The 20,713-nt window shown below is 38.1% G+C and overlaps 1 protein-coding gene across 4 annotated transcripts in view; it reads left to right on the top strand.

The window, feature by feature from the left end:
* dclk1a (doublecortin-like kinase 1a) overlaps positions 1-20,713 on the top strand; it is a 47,201-nt gene that overhangs the window by 19,910 nt on the left and 6,578 nt on the right. For 3 of the 4 annotated variants that reach the window (XM_028031977.1, XM_028031978.1, XM_028031976.1), the window contains exons 5-8: positions 881-988; positions 12,712-12,806; positions 19,944-20,025; positions 20,467-20,639. In XM_028031977.1, the coding sequence (XP_027887778.1) occupies positions 881-988; positions 12,712-12,806; positions 19,944-20,025; positions 20,467-20,639 (458 nt within the window). Of the gene's footprint in view, positions 1-880; positions 989-9,770; positions 9,921-12,711; positions 12,807-19,943; positions 20,026-20,466; positions 20,640-20,713 lie in introns of those variants that run through there. The other variant, XM_028031980.1, reaches the window with a different exon arrangement.

Genomic DNA, 20,713 nt, shown 5'->3' with positions numbered 1-20,713 from the left:
CTTCAAAAAGTAACTAAAAGTTGACTTCCTAACCACTTTTTAATAATCCTACATAACTGAAAGATTCTCTTTTTGCCCCCAACACACATCGATCCTGTCTGTGCCAGGGGATGGGGAGTGTAAGTTAACACCTCTTTATCCACCGGCAGACAGAGAGTAATATGGAGGAACAGACAGACAGGAATACAGAGTGACAGACTAAGCAGTAAGGCAGTTGGAAGTGGAGCTGCAGAAGACGCTGCCTCCTCTCAGCATTGCTATAATTATCGCCCCTGCCTCAACTCTGGCACACAGTCATCATGTTAACACTCCGTATTGTACATTAATCACCGGGTTACAGAAAATGTCACACAATCAGCCACACAGACACACACAGATGAGCTGGATGAGGACAGACACGCCTGGCAGGCTGCATATTCTTCCCTTTCCCACTTGTCTGAAATGTTAATGAGCTTTAATGGGGCTCAGTTAATGAGCAGGAGACGAGAAAAGTTTTGGAGGAGGAGGCAGGCAGGTTGGGCGCTAGCGTTCACACGGCTCATTTATTTGGACTGTGTGTCTGCAAAGTACTAGTTCTCCATGAGTCATAGCTGCCACTCCTGAAACGCCGCAATAATTCTGTTTGGAAAGCGAGCCCGGAGAAGGTCAGGACTCATTTTTCCTGGGGATCCGAAGCTAAACCCAATTACAGCTGGATTCATAGGTTATCATTTCTCTGTTAACAATGCAGGCTTATATCTAGCCATCAGACCTCCAGACTTTTAGAAAAATTTTAAATACCATTTTTTTTTTCTGAATTTTGACACTATTTGAGCAGATATATTTGTTTGTGCCTACCAAATTGCCTCTGAATGCATGGTTATGCTGTTTGCACTTGCAGAGTGCCGCATGATGAAGTCAGTGACCTATGGCAAGATGTCAGGCTCTCTCAACCGATGCTCTCCCAGGACTGTCATCCAATCACATCGCAGCAAGTCCCCAGCTTCTGGTAAAGTGGTTCTCTTTTTCTGCTTCATTTTTGCTAAAGCAATTTTGCTTCAGTGTCATCTACCATACAAAAACATTTAGACAACTTAAACTTTTTCACAATTTGTCACATTGCAAGCAAAAACTCCAGCAAGTTTTAGTAGCATTTTTAATGTTAGACGAACACAATGTGGAGGGAAAAGGTGCATTTTTTCCAGTGTTTTAATGAAAAAAGACTTGAAAAGTGTGGTGTGTGTTTGTTTTTAGCCAGCTGAGCTAACTGCTTTCAGAAATCTAATTAATAGAGTCCAGACAGCCAACATAAACCCTGTTTGCAGATTACCACATACCAAGCACAATGTATGTCCTAGTTTATGTCTAAAATCTCCCATGTGAAGAAAAGAAACACTACACATCACTTTGAACCAACAAGACCCACTGTGACTCATGGTGGTGGCAGCATCATGCTGTGCAGATGCCTTTCTTTAGCAGGAATAGGAAAGTCTTGTAAAGTGGATAGTCAATGGATAAATGCAGAAAAATACAAAACAAAACCATAAAGTGGTTCAAAACCATTGAATCAGCATTGCAATGAAATGGTTTAGATCAAAGCATGTCCTTGTGCTGGAATTACAACGATTAATTTTCTTAAACTTTTTAATTATATGCTACTTTGTGTTGGTCTACGGCATGTTATGCAAACAAGATTTTCATTGCAACAATGTGAAAAAGTTCATGCGGTACAAATACAAGGCACTGTAGTTCGCTGAGTTCTTCTAACCTTCATGTCTGTGTTTGCACATGAGGAATGTGTATGGTGGCACAGACCCAGTGGAAATAATTGGGGTGTGTTTGTGTCGTGATACTCCCTCGTCTTTATTTTTCTTATGTTATCCAGCTCATTACTTCCATCCATGTCGCAGCACAGTGTGAATAAATGCTGTAATGAAATCAGCGCTATGCAGACTGTCTGGCAGTGTTCACATACATGCGAGCCGTGTCTCAGTGCATGCAAAATGCAAATTGAAATGAGACAAGATCCAGCTGATTTCACCCAGGGGGGGAGGAAAATGCAAGCAGGGATGAGAGAGGTAACAAAAGAGAGATGAGATGGAGAGAGAGAGGGAAGATAAGAGGGCTAGTGACTCAATCCTGCAGCTCCACACAAACTGTTCCTCACCTGACATACTAATGAAATGTCATGAAACATTAAGAGTGTGCACACACACTGTGCTTAGTTTGTGCCTAATAAGACATCCATAAAACTCCTTTAGATTACACAAACATCCCAGTAAATGAATATTAATTCATGGAAATTAATGGAGTTCTCACTAATGCACCAGCATTGTTGTGTGCCACTAATTTCGTCTTAATAGCAGTGAGGAGTTTGTGATTAGTTTTCAGCTTTACCAAATACCACTTCGTTCTTTGCCTGATTGCACAGTTTGAGCTTTGACCGGTATTGCCTAGTTACGCAACAGCACACTTTTTCATTTCGGCTGTAATTATGAAGTTATTGACTGTACAGAGACCCACCGGTTTGGGTATGATTCAGTAGGCTGATGCAACCCCCAGAAATCCTACAGAAATGATTTGTTCCACCTGCTTTTTGAAGTCATAAATATGCACAGAAACGTTATTATTATTATTATTTCTTACAAATATAATTGCAGAATGAAGATGTGAAAAACAAAGTGAGAAGGTGTAGAGAGAAAGATGTTTTTATGTGAAGAGAAGCTTCTGAGTGCTGTCAGACTGAGAACTTTGGGGAAAAGGTTATGAGGGTGAGTCATACAGTCTCTGATCTGGCTCGCAGCATTGCATCTGCAACTAAGGTGTACATGCATGTATGTGTGTGTGAGAGAGGGAGAAAAAGAGCAAGAGAGAGAAAAAATGAAAAAACAAAAAGTCATGTTGGGAGGGGGGGGGAGACTTCTCTGGGTTGCTATGGAAACGTGGCACACTTAGAGCATGTAGCTGGAGACACAATAGGCACCCATATAAGGCAGTGACTTCCTATGAAATGGCCGTCTGTGCAGACAGAGCTAACTGGCATTCCCTTCCCGTCTAGAATCGTGAGTCAGACCATCCTGTCTCGTCGCTTTTGTAAAAAAGAAAAAAAAAAACACCCCACATACCTTCGTGGCTTCACTTATGCTATTGTGATCAGATGTTGTGTTGTTGTTGATTATGTTGTATTTATTTCCTAGAACATTGCCTGACTGTAACAGGAGAGAGGAGTGACAGCAGGAAAACAACTGATGGATCTGTTGTTTGACCCTCTCCGCTCCTCTCTTGTTTGTCATTATCCCCCCAATCTCCCTCGCTCTCCCCCGTTTAAAAAAAAAATACACCGTGCTCACTTCTCTGCAGGACAATTTGTTCTCAAATGAAAGTGAGTCAACATCATCTGCTGCTTTTCACTGTTCATGTGCAGCCATTTCTGCTGCTGTTATGTGGTCGCAAGAAAGACTCATATGGGCAGAACTTCGTGGCACCAGACACCGAATTTGAATAAATGGTTTTAAAAACGGAATCTGAATTAGTGTAATAAGAAATATGATCTATCTGTTTGGAAATGACTCACTAAATTGAAACAGAATTTAATATTTTGAAGTTAAACTGAATTAATTTGCCAAAAATCCTTTATAGATTAAGCCCAGTCTGTGTTTGGCTATTGAATGTTTACATGAGCGACACAAAAAATAGTCAGTTGCTGAACCTTCATCAGTGTTACCCTGTTTGCTTTGTTCTATAACCAGATTAAAAGAAAATTAAGATTTTGTTTTGAAGTCTTAAGAATTTCTATAAATATTTAATAACAATTACATAAAAAAAAAAAGAACACGTTTTTATGTGCCATCATTTCTCTTCTATTATGGCAGAGTGCTCTTGAAATAGCATACTAACTTAAATCATTTCAGGTCAAATAAGACATAAAATAAATCAACTAAAACCTTTGCCAAACCAATTCTGAGTAAAAAACATTAAAAGCTGATCAGTGTGAATTATATCTGTCACAGAGAGCATTTAGCACAACATCAAACACCACCTGGTGTCCCTCTGAGTGTTTGACTGCCCATGGCTGTGTGAGCTTGCAGCCAAAATCTGGACACTGCTGAACACTAGCAGTGTCCAGCAGTGTAGGCGTGTGTGTGTGTGTAAGGGGGTTGGGGTTGCCATGTGCACAAACACTGTTTTTCACACACTCACACTAGCTCCGTAAATCCAATCAGGTGTTAAACTGAAGAATTTCACTGGAAACTTGTTTGTTTTGTGGATGAAATGAAACTATTTGTAGTGAATATTTTACTGTTATTTCTATTACCCAGTTGCATCAGTACAACAATCTGTTTGTAACCCTTAAATAAATACTAAGTTCTTGCATTGCTCCCATTCTTGGGAAAACATAAATAAATGTACTGTCCAGCGAAACGTAAGAATATATTTCCCTTTCTTTATGTTGGAGAGAAGTTCAATGGATGTATTGAAAAGAAGTTTTGGTCATCAAAATTTTACATTTCTAATAGTATAGATGGACATCTGGGTGTGAAGCCTAAATATGATTTGAGCAAATAAGCTAAGTTTGTTTTTTCTCAATCGCATGAACCACACCTCTCATTTGGATTACAATTTCAATCCGTTCTAGACAAGTATTCCAATTGGAGCGTTTATATGACACATTTTATTCAGATTACTTATTCATGTAAACGAGCCCACTGACCCAACTCTGAGGTCCTTTTGGATGATGGACCTTATGTGCAAGGGTGAAGCTACCCAATGGATGAAGCTTGGTTTGTTTTATTTGTGTTTCACTCTTCTTTCTTTATTTGGTCACGATTAATATATTTGTGTGACAACAGGTACTTCTTGATTTTAGCAGTGACTGGTTCCAACATTAAACCTACTTTTGAGTATATTTTAATTTTAGTTGCAAGAAATTAAATTAAAAATATTCATCCCCCAATCAGATTTAGATTGACAGTGATCCGCCAGATAACAAACAAGAATCTCCCAGGAAATCAGTGAAGAGTGCTAAAAATTAGAATGATGCTATGACTCTGAAAGTTATATTTGATGATTAAAGAAAACAAAGAAACAACAAAGAACAGACATTAGAAATGCACCACAGTATGATTGCAGTTATGCATAGTTGGGAAAAGAACAAAGAAATTCACAAACTCAAAAAGCATTTATTTGGTTCAATTTTCTTTTTTAGATGTCCTTGTCGTTTTTCTCTAGTTTTATGTTTAAAATGAGACAGTCATTTCTGGATAGGAGTCTACAGCAGTCAGATAATGTAGCTTTCAAGTCAGAATGTTTTATCTTTTGTCTAGGTTTAGGAAAACACGTTGTCCTTTCTACTTAGGTTTAACAACAGAAGCCTTCCAAGAAACGAGACAGAATGCCTTATCAGTTCCCAGCAGCATCAAACAACTTCTCAGTATGCAGCTCACAGCACATTTGAATTTAATTCTCTTTCCTTGTTCTTACTGAAGCAAAATAAAGAAACCATATGTGTTGTCTGTTTGTTGGGTATTTAATTTTGAGTAGCCACCCCATGTTTTATACTTACAAAATTATATAATCGGATCTTAATGTAAGGAAAAGGTAGAGAAATGAAAATTACATGAAAATAAATATGGAAAAGTGTCTGCTATATCCTCTCATGTTGTGCTTTATCTGCCAGTGGTTGTGAGTGGGCAGGCTTAACACTGTCATTGCTCGATATTCACTCTGCGATGATGCCACAACCCCAGCTGAGAATGCATAAACACACCGACCCAAAATAATGTGCGAAAACAATTTGCACTCAGACATAGTTCCTCTCCCCATCTCACCATCTGTGCCTCCGTTGATGCCTCACGTCTGCTAAAAATCAACAGAGAAGTGCAGATGGTGTCATCAGTAAGCATCGCTTCGACACCTCTGCAAATCATCTCGCTCTTTGTGTTGAAGCCTCTGGGGTGGGGTGACCCAAAAATAAGATCCAGTATGTCTCCAGAGAACCCTATCCTGTCTGAGAAACTTTATGAACTGTAAATGTGCTATATTTGGAGCATCCGTTACTTTTGTGCTCCATAAAACCTGTTTATGCAGGCGAACATACACAGAAAACGTAAATGTGCATTAATGTGTATGAATAATACAGGTCATTCACTAAAAGTCAGTAATCTATGTGTCGTGGTGCCAATTTATTTCAGACATAGAAAACATTTCTCTCAAAATTCAACTGTGACATAATGACAATTACTGGTTGTATTTATTTGCCATTAAAGTTCTCAGTAATTATGGCTGTTATTTTTGGTTGCAGTTGATGTGATGCATTAAATGTCATTGCAGCGCTAATCTCTTATGAAAATATGTGGCTTGCATAATAGAATGTTCTGGGCGGATCATTTGGTTCATCATAACTACTTAAAAAATCACACACTTTACTTACTATTTACACAAAATATTGTAAGAAAATCTTACATGGTTTTCAAAACTCTTGGCAAAGTTATAGCAATTACTCTGAGTTTTAAATTTGTGGTAGAACTAAATGAAATCTCATGCAATCTTCAGAAGTCAAGTTAACAGCAGGTAAAGTCCACTTCTGTAACGTAATCTCAGGATAAATACAGTTCCCTGTGAAGGTTGTTCAGGTATGGGATAAAGTTATGGAAAGGTTTAAAGCTAATCTACCAAGACATGGTCATATAGAGCTACAACATGTAAAACGATGTGGTCTGATAAAATAAAACCATAATGAAACATTTTGGACATAAATAATTAATACATAATGTTGACTGTGAAGCATGGTGGAAGCGTCATGCTATTGCTGGATGGATCATACAGGGCAGTGCTACAAGAAAACCAGTTAGAAGCTGCTAAAGACTTGAGACTGGGGGAGAGGTTGACCAACAGAACAATGACTGGAAGAATTGAGTCGGCGCTATAGTGGAATGGTTTCGATGAAAGCGTTGGACGTCTAGACCTAAATTTGAATGAGCAGGATTTGGCGGGATTTGAACATTGATTTTCACAGATGCTCTTTATCCAGTCTGACTGAACTTGAGCCATTTTGCAACTCAGGAAGAGCAAACACTTCATTCTCCTGTTGTACACATGTGATGGAGACTTGCAGTTGTAATTGATATGAAAGGTGGTTCAAATGCATGTCACTCAAATGGTGGGACTTCTTAGCTTGACACAATTACTCCATTGTTTATTTATTTTTATTTTTTTCATCATGCGATAACTGTGTGATCCCAATCTCTTGGTGCTTCGCTATTTGTTACACACTCAGTATTTCCTAAAGCATTGTCTGGTCAACAAGTTCATTTCCTTCAGCCTGAGCCTTCATTTTCCACATTGGTGCTGTAACTTTACTTTAATCTGTTAAAGCCTTAAACAGTTAGATGTACAGTCATATTCCTGCTTGGGTATCAGACACCCTTCAGCTGACTCATAATTGTCACTTCAACTACACGTTAAAGGCTTAATTACACTAAAAATAGTAGAGCTTGCTTCAGGCTGCTAGTAGCCCAATTTTAGTTGCATATTTTTTATGTGTATTCCACAATCACTGGAAGGCCATCTTTTTTTTTTTTTTACCCATCTTAGGCTTTTTCAAATTTTCAATGTAATGTGTCGCAATTATCAACACACATCACATCATCTCACCTTAAATTATGTTTATTTTGCACATGCAATAGTAAATCTACTATTGAATATTGTACTTTGGAAAGTAAAGGATGGGCATATAAATTCTGCGCTGAATTTATATCAATTGCATTTCAATCTCTGAAAAATATATTACATATTTTTCTTAACTCTAAACATAGTTTTAATGCCATGCTTTTACAAAACTATGCTTTTACTGGCACTGAAAGTAACAGTAATGAGCTGCAAATATCGCTGAATTATTAAACTAATAAAAGGTGCCATATTCAAGAACAGCTGGAGCCAAGGTTTGAGTATCATAAGTGGCAATTGTTACTGCACAATTCAGTCTCCTTAGTTAGCCCTTGGCTTTTAAGACTACTCCGGTGAGTCTGCACCATAAACAAGAAACAGGCATATATTTCGTAGGAGATTTATGAGCTATGTTTCTCTTAATTTACTGTATTTATCAAAATCAGTTGTGCAGTTAGAGCTTCCCTTTCACTAATGTACTAAATAATAGAATGTGTTATGTAACAACTGTTCCCACAAATGCTCTCAAATGTGTCTGAGTGCATATTATGTACAACCTCATGAAAAATGATCACATAACCTGTTATTTTTGAATAACCTGTTAAGGATTGTTGACTAAGCTACTGTCTTGTTTGTTGTAATAACTGCTCAGGTTGTAAAATCAGGATGCATCTGTAATATCTAATGAAAATGTTTAAGGCAGCCTGCAAGCAGACAGCTTAGACCAGCAAATATTTACACCTGAAGTCTGCAGCTGCAGGGTAAAATCTGTATCACATACAGATAAGTATAACTTTTCCACCTGATGTACAAAATCGGACCCAGATATGTAGTTTTTGACTTCCGAAAATGCTTTTCAGCTCCTGACATGTTTGAGCAACGAAAAATTGATTTTTATTGAAAATTCCAGTTTTAGGCTGCTGAGTAATATTCTTGTCATTTTTCTCTCCAGCCCAGATAAATCGCTCCTGAACTTTCTGGTGAAGTGACATAACATAAGGAATGTGACAGTTGTAGGCTGTATGCTGGATATGTCTGCAAGTGGTGGTTCTTGAAGCACTGAACTCCTGCTGCAGTCCATACATTTTGAAACTTCACCAAACTCTAAAAGGCTTTGCTTCAAAATCCTCACAAGGCTTCAATTATCCCTGATGCTCATGCACCTTTTTTCTTTCCACTAAATTTTGCTTTCCAATATTTTTGAATACAGCACTCTGTGGATGGAAACATCTTTGGTGATGGCATTTTCTGGATTAGCCTTACTGTGTAATGTGTCAATAGTCATGATTGTCTAGCTATAATATAACTGTAACATAAATTTTCATTTTATTTGTCTTAAGCAATGTTATTTTCTGATACAGGAAACTTTATGTTTTTGTTAACTCTAAGCCATAATGATCAAAATTGACAAGAATAACAGTATGAAATATGTAACTCTGCTTATAATAAATCTGCATGAGTTATATGAGTTTAATTTTTAAATTGAATTACTAAAATAAACTGCATTTCCAACTATAATTTATTGAGGCATGCTTGTAATTAACATTATACTATATATCAATTTTACTGTGGTCTACTTCAGCATCATACAGTGAAGGAGAATAGCAGCTAACTGAAGCAACGTCTTTAGTTAAATAACAAAACGTTTTGTAGGATTTGTTGTTAAAAACAGTTAATAGTAGAATTTACAACGTTGATCTTTTTATTACCAATATCCATTACCTTTAGAAATCCCTTTTTATAGTGTGGACTGGTTTTGTTTCTTGGGGAATGCGAAAATGGAGGTGTTGAGTAAGCAGCTGAAGCTTTGGGAGGGTTTTCTGGTCATAAATAGAACATTTCTTTATGAAGAAACAGAGCTTTTAGAACACTCTGTTCTGAATCACTCCAGTATCTGTCCTTTGCTTTAAGCTCAATCCACCTGCTCGTCATTCTGTTTTGCTTCCAGATTAAACAAAAGCGTAAATTTATTGGTAACTATAACCGAGCAGCACTAAAAGAAGACAATTTTAGGATTTTTTTTTTTTTTTTTCTACCCGTCCTTCCTTCTCTCCTGCCAGCTCTCTATCTCTCCCTCCGCTCCCCGTGCGCGTCAGAGTTTGCGCAAGCAGCCTCTCCGCCTCTCCGTGTAGTATAGCGCAGCTCCGTCTCCCATTCACACCAGTTTACTACCAGACACACACTCGGGTGGAACGCGTTAAAAAAAAGGTGCTGCTCCTCTCCTTTCGCCACTTTGGATTAACACTGTGCTTTTTTCGCCATGCTGGAAGTGGAAGGTAGGAAACTCGGCCGACGTTTTTGTTGCCATTTCAAGCCCGAAACTTATGTGTTAAAATCCGGATGATCATAGATGTTCTATTCCCCGATATTTGACCTTGACGAACAGCTTTTCTAAAAGCGATTTCGTTTGTTTTTGGTACAAAATAAATTGGTGACACTAACGCTGTAGGCTAATATCGTTTTGTAATTGAAAGGAGGGCTTCACTGTCTAACGCTGATGCTGAATTTCATCAATGAAGGAACGGCACCGACAACTCGTCGTTTTAATTTATCCTCACACGTGTTTTTTTAAAAAAAAACTAATTATATGAACGTTTGAGTAATTTAATGGGGAAGCCGTCAACCGATTGCTGTGTTCATTTCCTTTTACTGTGGAATAATTCAGAAAGTTCTTAGGCATGAACAAAAATGTATCCGTGAAGAGGCTTTTCGTGTTCAATTCATGCTGAGGTTCAGGGAATCAAGTGAAAGAAAGCATTAACAAAAAAGCTTGTCTGCTGCATCAAGGGATTGACTGTGAAAATCTATGCTGTCTACATTTAGCAATCTTCAGATTAGTGGGGAAACAAGGTTCAGAAGTGTGGTTAAAGGTAAAACGCAGAAGGGGGCTTGATAGCGACAAAGATTCGTAAATCCCTTTTAATGGATTTTTTTATTTATTTTACTTTAATTCCTGAATAACGCTACTTCCCAGTTCTTCAGGAACAGACCTATTTTTTTCTCTTCAAACTGCACAATAAATCGGCTTTTGTATAAAATTGCTTCAAAACTCAGTCTACTTCAATTTATAAGATTTAGGGGTGTGACATTCAGATCCAGATGTGATATAATGAGCTCCCCTTTTTTGTTTTCACAAATAGAGAAAAAGGTTGACAAATCCACAACTAATCAGTGAAGAATAATTTTCCCAAATTTTCTGTCTTCTTCTGTGCCCAGTGTTTGTGATTGAGAAAGGTCAAGCATGAAGCCTATTGCAGTGCTTTCAGTAAAAGAAGAAAAGATTCCAGTTGGAATTAGTTAAAATTCCAACTGGAAGTTCATGGCAATTCTAACAATGCCAATAATAAATCCGTCTTCCCTGTAGAATAATTAGCTTCAAGCATTTTATATTCTGAACTAAAGGTGATTAAATGCAATCGAAGGTCCATAAAAACAAACATATAAATAGAATGAAATTAGTATACACAATAGTAGCAAATGCAAATTCTAGAATTTTCTGTCAAACAACCCAAAATGGCAGAATCAGGCTGGTGTTATCAACATCAAGACCGCCACTCTATGTAGTGCTTTTCACATTACAATAGAATAAAGTTTTCTCAAATTTTGCTTTGAAGAACTGTGTTTTTGGTTGACTAGCCTGAGTATTTTAATTTTTGAACTAGTGAATATCAAATGGAGTCCAGACATTCAAACCAGCTGTGAGACAGACCCTCAGTTAAGTGGTAATACTGTCAATAATCCTGAAGCAAATGCATACTTTTGCGTCTGTAAGAGCCAACTTTAGCAGCAAATGGTTAGCTAGTTGGAATATTAGTTTAGAGTTTAAAACTCAGCCAAGTCTTCTCATTCCTCTTATTTGCTGTTGCAGTAGTTAGTTAAAAGTAGCACAGTGTTAGATGCTTTGGTAGATTTAGTCTCATCCAACATGCAGTCTGTACTGTTACGTTGCAATATTATTGTTACCGTTGCTAATGGTAGCCAGTAAGGATTGACACTAAAGTTGACGTCTATTTTGAATTTATTTAACGGTATTGCTAACCTAAGGAGCCATTTCACAGTTTGTTTATTGATTTGGACTTCATTTCATAATCAGTTTCAAACTCTAACATTCTTGTTTGTTCTAGCCTGATTGTGATTAATATCTTTGGTTTGTAAAACCTTCACTTTGCTGCAAACCAAAAAAAAAGGGAGATTTTCAATGCTTTTGACACTTAAATTTCTCACAGACAAGAAAAGAAAAACTGTAGTTACAGGCAGTGGCAGTGTTTGGTACAGGTAACTTATCTCACTGCCCACAATGCCGTTCTGCGAGGGGTGGCACAAGCACTTATGGGAAAAAACTGCATTGATCACATTGATTTCAAATAACCCACATTTTCTCACTACTCCCTTTTATCACGGTTGCAATTTTCCTATGCTTTAGGATCCCACTCTGTAAGATCCACACAAGGTGTGTTTAAAGAATACTAGCACAAAAAGCGTTGTAGCCCCCCAAATTTTTAATTCAGGCAATGCTTTGTGATTGCAAAATTGCACATGTTGTTAATTTGTACTGACATGATGCATCTCTACGTGAAATTCTTAATGATGCCCTCAAGTTTATTTTGCCTGACTGCAGGACTCAGGTGAAATGTTGATTAATATAATTTTCTTGTTTAGCGAGATCCTGCCGCGGGGATTTTTTGTGCTCTGCTTCAGCTGGAAAAAGAGACTACTGAGGTCACACGTGCACTGAACTGGCAGTCAAAAATGAGGACAACCTTTGCTTACCTCCAGCCGACAATGTAAATAGTTTGAGCGAAAGGATTTGAGTCATGGCTAAAGAAAGATACCAAAACATAACATAAGCGAAAGAAGCGTAAAATGGATTTTAGTGTTTCCTTTTTCTGCTTCCTCACTCCTACTCCGTCTCATTCATGTGCATGGATATGCTGAGGGCGGAAGTGTGGGCTGCTATAAGTGTCCTGAAAAACACCAGTCCAGTTTTAAATGTTTTTCTTTTCCAGTCTTTCCCTCTCTCATCTCTTCCGTGTTCCACTTTTCTCTCGTTTTTTTCTCCCCCTCCAGTGAACGGGACGCCGGCCAGTCAGCAGTCCACTCCTCATTCGGGGAAATCTCCCACCCCCTCCCCGACCAGCCCAGGCAGCCTCAGCCGATGCCAGGTAGGACTAGATTACACAAGCAGATACACACACACACACACACACACACACATACACGTAATCACATAAGATTTCCACCCACAATCAGCCCACACATTTTAGAGACTTTTAAGTCTGTAACACACTCCTTTTATGTTCTCAGGAAAAGGACAAAGCTGTGACTGAGCATAGGCCAACTACATCTTAGAGTCACTTGAACATGAAGAAACCAGCACATCCCAACACCTTTAGCATCTAAGATCAGGGTGGGGAGTGAAGCTTTGATCTCATCCAGTACTGCTCTGAGAAGCTCTGAAGGCATATACGTTTGGACACGTGTTACTAGCCGGAAAAACACGTCCATTGCATTTGCACATATGCTGACGCATTGCTCTTTGCTCCTCGCCGAGAATTCTATCTGCAAGTGTTGGCGCTGCATCGCACAGCGCCAGCCCTCGCTTCTAGTTATCTCTGGATTTATGAGTCAGCAGTTTGTCCAGCATCTGATCTAAAAATGACAAGGGCGGATCTTGTGTCATTTTGTATGTGTACGCCCCTGCAAAGGGTTTAGAAAACATTTTATAGTAGTAAGAGTTTATCAATTCAACCGTTTGTAAAGTTTCATTTTACTGATTAAAACATTTATTGGAAACACTATATTCACAAGAGAATATGAGATAGGATAGTAATAGGATTGACGCACAAATTGAAGGTACAATGCAGAGAAAGGACATGCAACTCAATGGAAAAATGTCTAATTCAAAGACTAATTGTTCATTCTGATTTCATAGCCCAGTTGTTGTGAGCTTAAATTTCAACTTAAATGTGTCAAGATGAATGTAATGGTGAGCTTTTATTTTCTCCTTCAACAGAGCTACTGATTTCAGCAGTACAAATGAAGCTCGTAGTTTTTCCCCAACCTTGTGGCTGAAGGTTACTGCAAGTCCTTCAATTTCATTTTTTAAATGTGATTCAAAAATTTCCAGAAGAATTAAGTTTTTGGATTAGTTTCTGTCTTGACCAAAGCTCAGGAGATTTTTTAAATATATATTAACTCATTGCGATATTGCTCCTGCTCTGATAACTTTGCTTTAGTTTTTTCTTGTCTTTTCTTATGAAGGCTTCCGGTGAGGCAAATTGAAATACTTTTTAGACTTCGTCAAGTCAACAGTGCTACTCTGTTTTTTCTTCTTCTGTTCTGCCATTTTTTCAGTAACACTGGCAACATAATAAGCCAATATAGCTGGCCAGTGAATGGGGATTTCTGCGTGGCTTGTAGCTTGCACACAGTATTTAATGTTACAAAACAGTCCTTCTATATTAAGAGCGATTGTTGAGCATCCTCTAGTTTATGTGCTGTTTGCATTTTTCCACATCTCAAAGCTTTGAATACAATTTTTAATCAATGAACACTGGCTGCCATACCGGGATTGGATCGCCTTGACTCCCCAAACACAGCTAATTAGAAAAAAACCCAAACATAATATTTATTTAACTGTATGTTCACAGTGAACAAGGGCATATGAATTTAATATGACTTATTTGAAAAGTTTCACTTTACTGTTTAAATAGAATGCCATTAACATAAAATATTTATATACCCATAGATAAGCACTACACTACTTGTGAAGGTGTTTGAGAAAACAAGGCCTAGAAGCTTCATAGGTTCTGTTTCATGCAACATTTGAGAAGCGATTTGATAAAACAAGAAGGATCTATCAGTGGTACAGTTGTTAGCCAGGGCTGTGGGAGCAGATCAGATTTGGGTTGCAGCTACTGAGAACCAAACAGCAGAACTTGCGCATTTGCCCGGAACTGGGTCGACATAAAAGAAACAGGCTGGCACGTGCATACACTACATTAACCCACATTGCCAAACACACTCAGAGAATAAACAGGGAGAACTGTCATGATTTAGACTACTGAAAATTTAAATTTCATATAGAAAAATATATTTTCTTAACACATACACCAAAGTAAAAATTAAATTGAATTGCTTCAGACTGGAGTCAAATTTAATTGGTAAAGATTGGCAGTTATTCAGCTTTAATTTTGTGTTTCTAGTGACTACACATGTGAATTACCATCTTATTACTCAGGTAAACAGCTTATTCTGAGATGTGATCGTAGGCTGAACTCATAATGAGAAAATGAAAGTAAAACACTTTTTTTGCACAGTTCACTGAAAACAGCAGTTAAATTCTTTTGAACATCACAAGCTGAGAGCCTATTTCATAAAAAGAGATTATTCTGAGTTTTGCAATTTCTAACACTTTACACTGAGCCGGCAATAGCTTGACTAGAAGGAGGAGTGGAAGCCTCTTTCAGCCCATTATCTCCCCTCTCCACTCTGCAGCTTCACACTCTTCAGCAATATTATGTTATAATTCTCGCCCTGCGCCTTACTTTCCTGTGCTCCGTGGTAGAGATTCCTTCTCTCTCCTGTGACAGTTTCAGCTGCAGCCATTCCTACTCACTCACAGTGAGTGAGTGAGAATGAGTCCCAGGCCTGGATTCATTTGAAAGGGTGAAATTGTATCCCCTCTTTCTCCTGTGGATTACTTCCCTGTGGATTACTTCCACAGGAGAAATGATAGAAGCAGACACCAGGTTCAACAAATCAAGTACATCTGTACTCTCTCCTTACACCTGTCATTTCTAATCTGCAATTTTTGTAAAGCTCTGCTCTCTAGATGCCCACTTCAGCTGACTTCTGATTTTTTTTGAGTAGTAATATAGGGCAATATTTTACTGAAGTAAAAAGTCAAGATTTTACCAATATTGTGAAACAAAAGTTATATTATTTATCGCCATGGTTAACATAGCTAGCAGTGCAGCAATTTCCATGTGTATTCCTGAAGAATGTTAGATCACTTAACTTTCCACAACACTGCTAATCCAGTATGTTGCATGACAGATGGAGATTGAGAACTCTTAAGGGTAAAATGGAGCAACTTTGCTGTAGTCCTTTTGGCCTTTCTGTTACCTGATGAAAATCTTGTTCTCTCCAAAAAATTGTTGAACCTCAAAACATGCCTTACCATGTCAAAGAAACAGTTTTTGAATAGCTTTCCAAAGAGAATTGTAGATGCAGCCGTATTGTTTCAGTACTCCAGTTCACTTTAACATGTCACCTTGGTGGAATCAGCTCTCAGAATTAGGTTGCCTACATTCCTCTGTTCAGTGCAACCTGTTTTCCTCAAGCAGAATAAACTGACACAGTAGCTTTTATCTTTTAAATTTCATGCATGCAAAACTGTATTTACAAAGATACGCATAAATCCTCCAGGAATCCGAGCAGACATTCATGCAGGCTTCAGAAGAAACACTTATGCATAAAATCATCATTTGTGCTCTGGTGGCAGATGAGCACGATGCACTTGCTGTCTGATTTACACATTCTGTGCACAACGTGACCTATTTTTGTAAACTGGCAGCCAAAGCTTATAAAAGTGGTTTGCATCCACAAAGTCACCCACCTCCTCCCTTCGCTCCCTCCTTTCTGTTCAAACTTCTCATTGTCCCTTCAAGGCCGCTCGCTTCTCAAATAGCAGTCTACTTCTCTTTCATATTTTCCTTTTAAATGTGCCGACACGTTCAGCCACACAGGCTCCCGCACCAGGCTTTGCTATCCGAGGCGGATGTAGATGAATGAAAGCAGCCGGCGAGGTCACGGCTCTGTGAAAAATACAAAGCGGAGAAATAAATCATAAATCAAGCGAAAAAATTAAATGTGACGGCGACAACTTGGAGGTGAGAGAAACAGACGTTCACGTTGCAGAACCTGTGACAGTCGGGTTGTTTGGTTGAGCTGGTGATATGTCACATATACCATCTTTTCACTCTTTAGTCATCCATCCATTGTCTGCATCTGCTTAGGTGTCTTCCTCAAGTGTTCATTAGGCGAGTATTTTAGCCAATCATATCCAGTTTCCATTGAGTTGCATGCTCTGTCCCTCATCCATATCACTCATTTCTTGTATTGGGTGATTTATCATTATTTTTTTGTGTGTGTTTGTGTGAGAAAGAAAGAAACCGTGAGATGAAAAAGAAATTATCCATTAAACCTTGTAACTTTGTCTTATTCATCCATAGGACTGTTTTTGTTTTGTTTTGTTTTTCTTGTATTGCACTGTATTTCCTGTTACTTTTTGTGTTATTGTCATTAAGTAGTCTGTTTTTTCTTAATGTGACTGGCTGCACCACATGAGGCTATGTCATTAGTTTCTAAACTTGTAGATTTGTTGGGGTTTTTTTTGAAAGTTTTATTAACAAAATAAATTATTTAAATGATTATAAAATGTGTAATATTCAATGCTCCTTAAGATAACTCTTTTGCAAAGAGATGCAGAACATTTTCATGCATACCTTTTTCTGGGATAAATTACATTCATGATATGACAACTGTCATGTGAGGCTGCCAGCTCTTCTTGGCTCATTTGTTCCTGTTTTGTGTTTCCTTTTTTTCTGAATGTATTCATTTTCATTTGTTTGAGTCATTAAATTTGTTTCATTTTCATTTTGTGGTCTTTCTTCTTGTGCTCCTTATGTTTCTTATTTTTATGTATGATTGCAATTAACTTTTCATAAGCTGCCCAACTGAGCGGAATAGCTCTGCATTAATAACTAGAAGCCCAGAGCAGCTGCTATCCACTCTGTTTGGACAATTTTCTCTTCATCTATGCATTTTTGGTATGTAAAGAGATACAATTATTACAGCTTCCTCCATTTAGTAACATGACTGGTAAAAATATATAACCTGTTTTGATTAAAACGTGAAGTTTGACTAATGTGCTGAAATGCACAATTGGTCATTTTAAAAGCCTTACTTACAGTTAACTGGGCTGATTTTAATTTTACTACTTTAGAAAGCGCACCTGAAGTTCTCGCGATTTAAAAAAAAAAAAGTCTTTGGTCTATTAAATTAACTCTTTGAAAATGAAGTTCAAAATCCCGATAAGATCCCATCACTTTGTCTGAGTGACAGAGCAGAAAAAAGACAGTCTGTCTGTCTAGACAACAAGTCCAGTAATCTAATCTGTCTTGTTTGCTGTTTAAACCCAGAGAGTCGTGCAGGGACAAAACAAACTCTTCAGTTTCCATTAAATCATATTACATTTTTCCACCAAAAACAAACAGCGTTAAGTCCTTTGTCTAATATTGTCTGGCACTGAAAGTGACAAGAGAGGCTGCAGGGGGAAAAAAAGAGCCTCAATTCTTTGAGACCAGAGAGCAGGAAGGCTTCGGGATGTGTCTCCTAATCAGATTCAGACAGCAGCACAGAGGACAAAGCTGGAAATACCTCTAAGTTGGTTATGTAAATGTGCACTGCATTTTTAATCTGCAGCTCTACAGCTGGCAGCCTTTCTTTACCACCACAGAACAGATCATTATTTCTGCCTCAACACATCTGCTTCTGCGATTATGCTTCCCATTTAAAGTCAGCCTCCCTAATTCTCTTTTATCCACTGACCAGTTTTCAGCTGCCTAGAACTCCCATTGCAGACTTGAAGAGAAGTATGTCCAAAAAAATTATGTGAAAGGTTTTGCCAAGTGTGTTTTTTAGCAGAGTGACTCAGTTCAAACAAGAGTGCCGAGCTCTGAAGTCAGAAATAACAAAATGAGCCAGCAGAGAGAATGCTGGGCTTTATGATATAATCATGATTAACATCACCCAGAACAGACTCCTCATCCTTTCTCTCTCACTCTGTCTGTCACTCCATCTGTCTCACCGGCATCCTCACAGGAAAGACAGGCAGCGTTTTCATCGAAGGTTGAGCTCACCTCCCAGTCTGCAGACAGGAAATGGCCATATATAGGCTTTCTGTCTCCTGACTGGAAGTTTCATAAGCTGCTGCTCTCCTCTCTCTGTGAGCAGTCTCCATAGCAACAGTATTTTGTTTCCCTCTGTGGCAGGAAGCAAGAGAGAGAGACGGGTAGAGATAGGAGTTTGAAATGAGACGACGAGCGTAGATGTACGATTAGGGCACAACAACAGAAATGGACATACGGAGGAGGAAAAATACAAGAGCAGAAAGAGGAGATGAAAAGCACCTCAGGGCCGTCGGGCATTAAGTGGGTTTTCTTGTTCTGGGAACGAGTGCCCGACCAAACACAAACATTATATAAATCTGACTTTAGTCTGACTCATGGCTACATTCAGATAGGTGTTTTGCAGGTCACAGCAACAGAGATGAGTAAATGCACCGACAGCAACTCAGGCGAAGAATTAGGGCAGAATCTGTAAATAGGTTCTGAACAAAAGTCGTAAAAGTTCAGTAAAACAGCCTTTTCCATTTCTGTAACGACTGTGAAGATCCTCACAATGTGCAAGTGTCAGTCATCTTTTCTCATGAGGAAATCTGTAAAGTTTTGACACAGAAAAGGGTTTGTGGTCCTCGGCAGCTCAATCGGCAGCATAACGTATTCAATTGCCCTTTAGGAGATTTTTTTTATATTGAGCAAAAATATTTTTTCTGCAGCTGACTTTTTTTTCTCTTCATTTTAAAAATAAAGGTATATACGGTGTTTACATATATAAAAGAAATACCAATGATGTTTTCACAGTTTATTTAAATGGATGGCATGTCTATTATAGACTTAAAATGTCATAAGAAATAAGTCATTCAAAACTAAAAAGGGGTATCTGAAACACACATGCACACGCCCACAGCGATAGTTTCTGACATGATATAATGGCAATACAAATGCCAAGATAACACTTTTTTTTCCCACTGGACATACAAAGTAATGTGGCACTAACATTTACCATTCTAAAATAATGTTTTCTTAAAAATTTAGAAGCCAATTTGTTTTTCACCTCATACCATTTGAAATCCTTTGTGAAGTGTATTCTCTGCAGTTCTGCTGCTTCCATAAAAGAAAGTTACATGTTAGAGGAAATCCTGACATTTTTATCTTTAGAGAACGGCAGATTATTCATATTAGACCTTCTAACTTGTGGAATCTACTGTTATTAGTTTTCTGTGAGCAAGCAGCAGTGATGAACAGAGGTATTGAAGGAGTTTCAATCATGCATCAATTCAAAGGAAAATACAATTTATCCATTGCAAATTAGAATCCCTATTTTCTGCAGAGATTGTGGTGTGTTTTATGGAATAACATCATTTTAAAGTTAATTTCTCTCCCTCTTTGCAGGGGTCACTGGGTTCCTCCACCTCTTTGTCTTCCGCCCAGGTTTCTAGCCCAGCGGATGACAGCAATGAAGTCAATCCTGAAGGTCAGGAACATTTATGTTGCAAAATTGTTTCATTTATTATTTAATAAGGAAACGCTTGACACGTTCAAATGTCAAACTTATATGAGTCCATTTTTGTGACCTTTGATGCCTCTTTTTGTACCTTCTTTATGGTTCTCTGATTTATACATTCTGTTCTCAACATGGTTTCTCACCACTTCTTCCCTCCTTTGGTGCCTTACTGTAAAATATTGATGCCTTTTTATATTGTGTAAAAAGGTTAGTCAGTTATATACTTCAATATCTATAGAGAAAAAAAATACTGATCTGGAGAAAAGGATGAACATGTTCTAAATTAACATGACATCTTAATATTTGATTTTATTTTTTTTTTACTCAGAGCTCTGAAAACCATTTTCATAAAGTGGTACATATTTTTTAGTCTGTAAACTGATTTGAACCTTTTGTGTCCCACGCCTGCAGCTGAGATTCTCCAGGACGAAGTTCCTGCTGTGCCGTCCTACATATCGGACCGCTACAGGGTGGGCCGGATGCTGGGCGACGGGAACTTTGCAGTTGTGCGCGAATGCGTGGAGCTCTCTACGGGAAGGGAGTACGCTCTGAAGATCATCAACAAGGGCAAATGCAGAGGCAAGGTAAACAAATGTCTGAAAGCAACTTTTGAATTTAAACTGTGTTCAGTCAAGGAGAGAAACTGTAATGTCTGTAA

This window comes from Xiphophorus couchianus, chromosome 11, assembly GCF_001444195.1.
Source record: "Xiphophorus couchianus chromosome 11, X_couchianus-1.0, whole genome shotgun sequence".
NCBI lineage: Eukaryota > Metazoa > Chordata > Actinopteri > Cyprinodontiformes > Poeciliidae > Xiphophorus > Xiphophorus couchianus.
The sequence above is the reverse complement of the archived record's forward strand: the minus strand, read 5'-3'. Positions and strand labels throughout refer to the sequence as shown.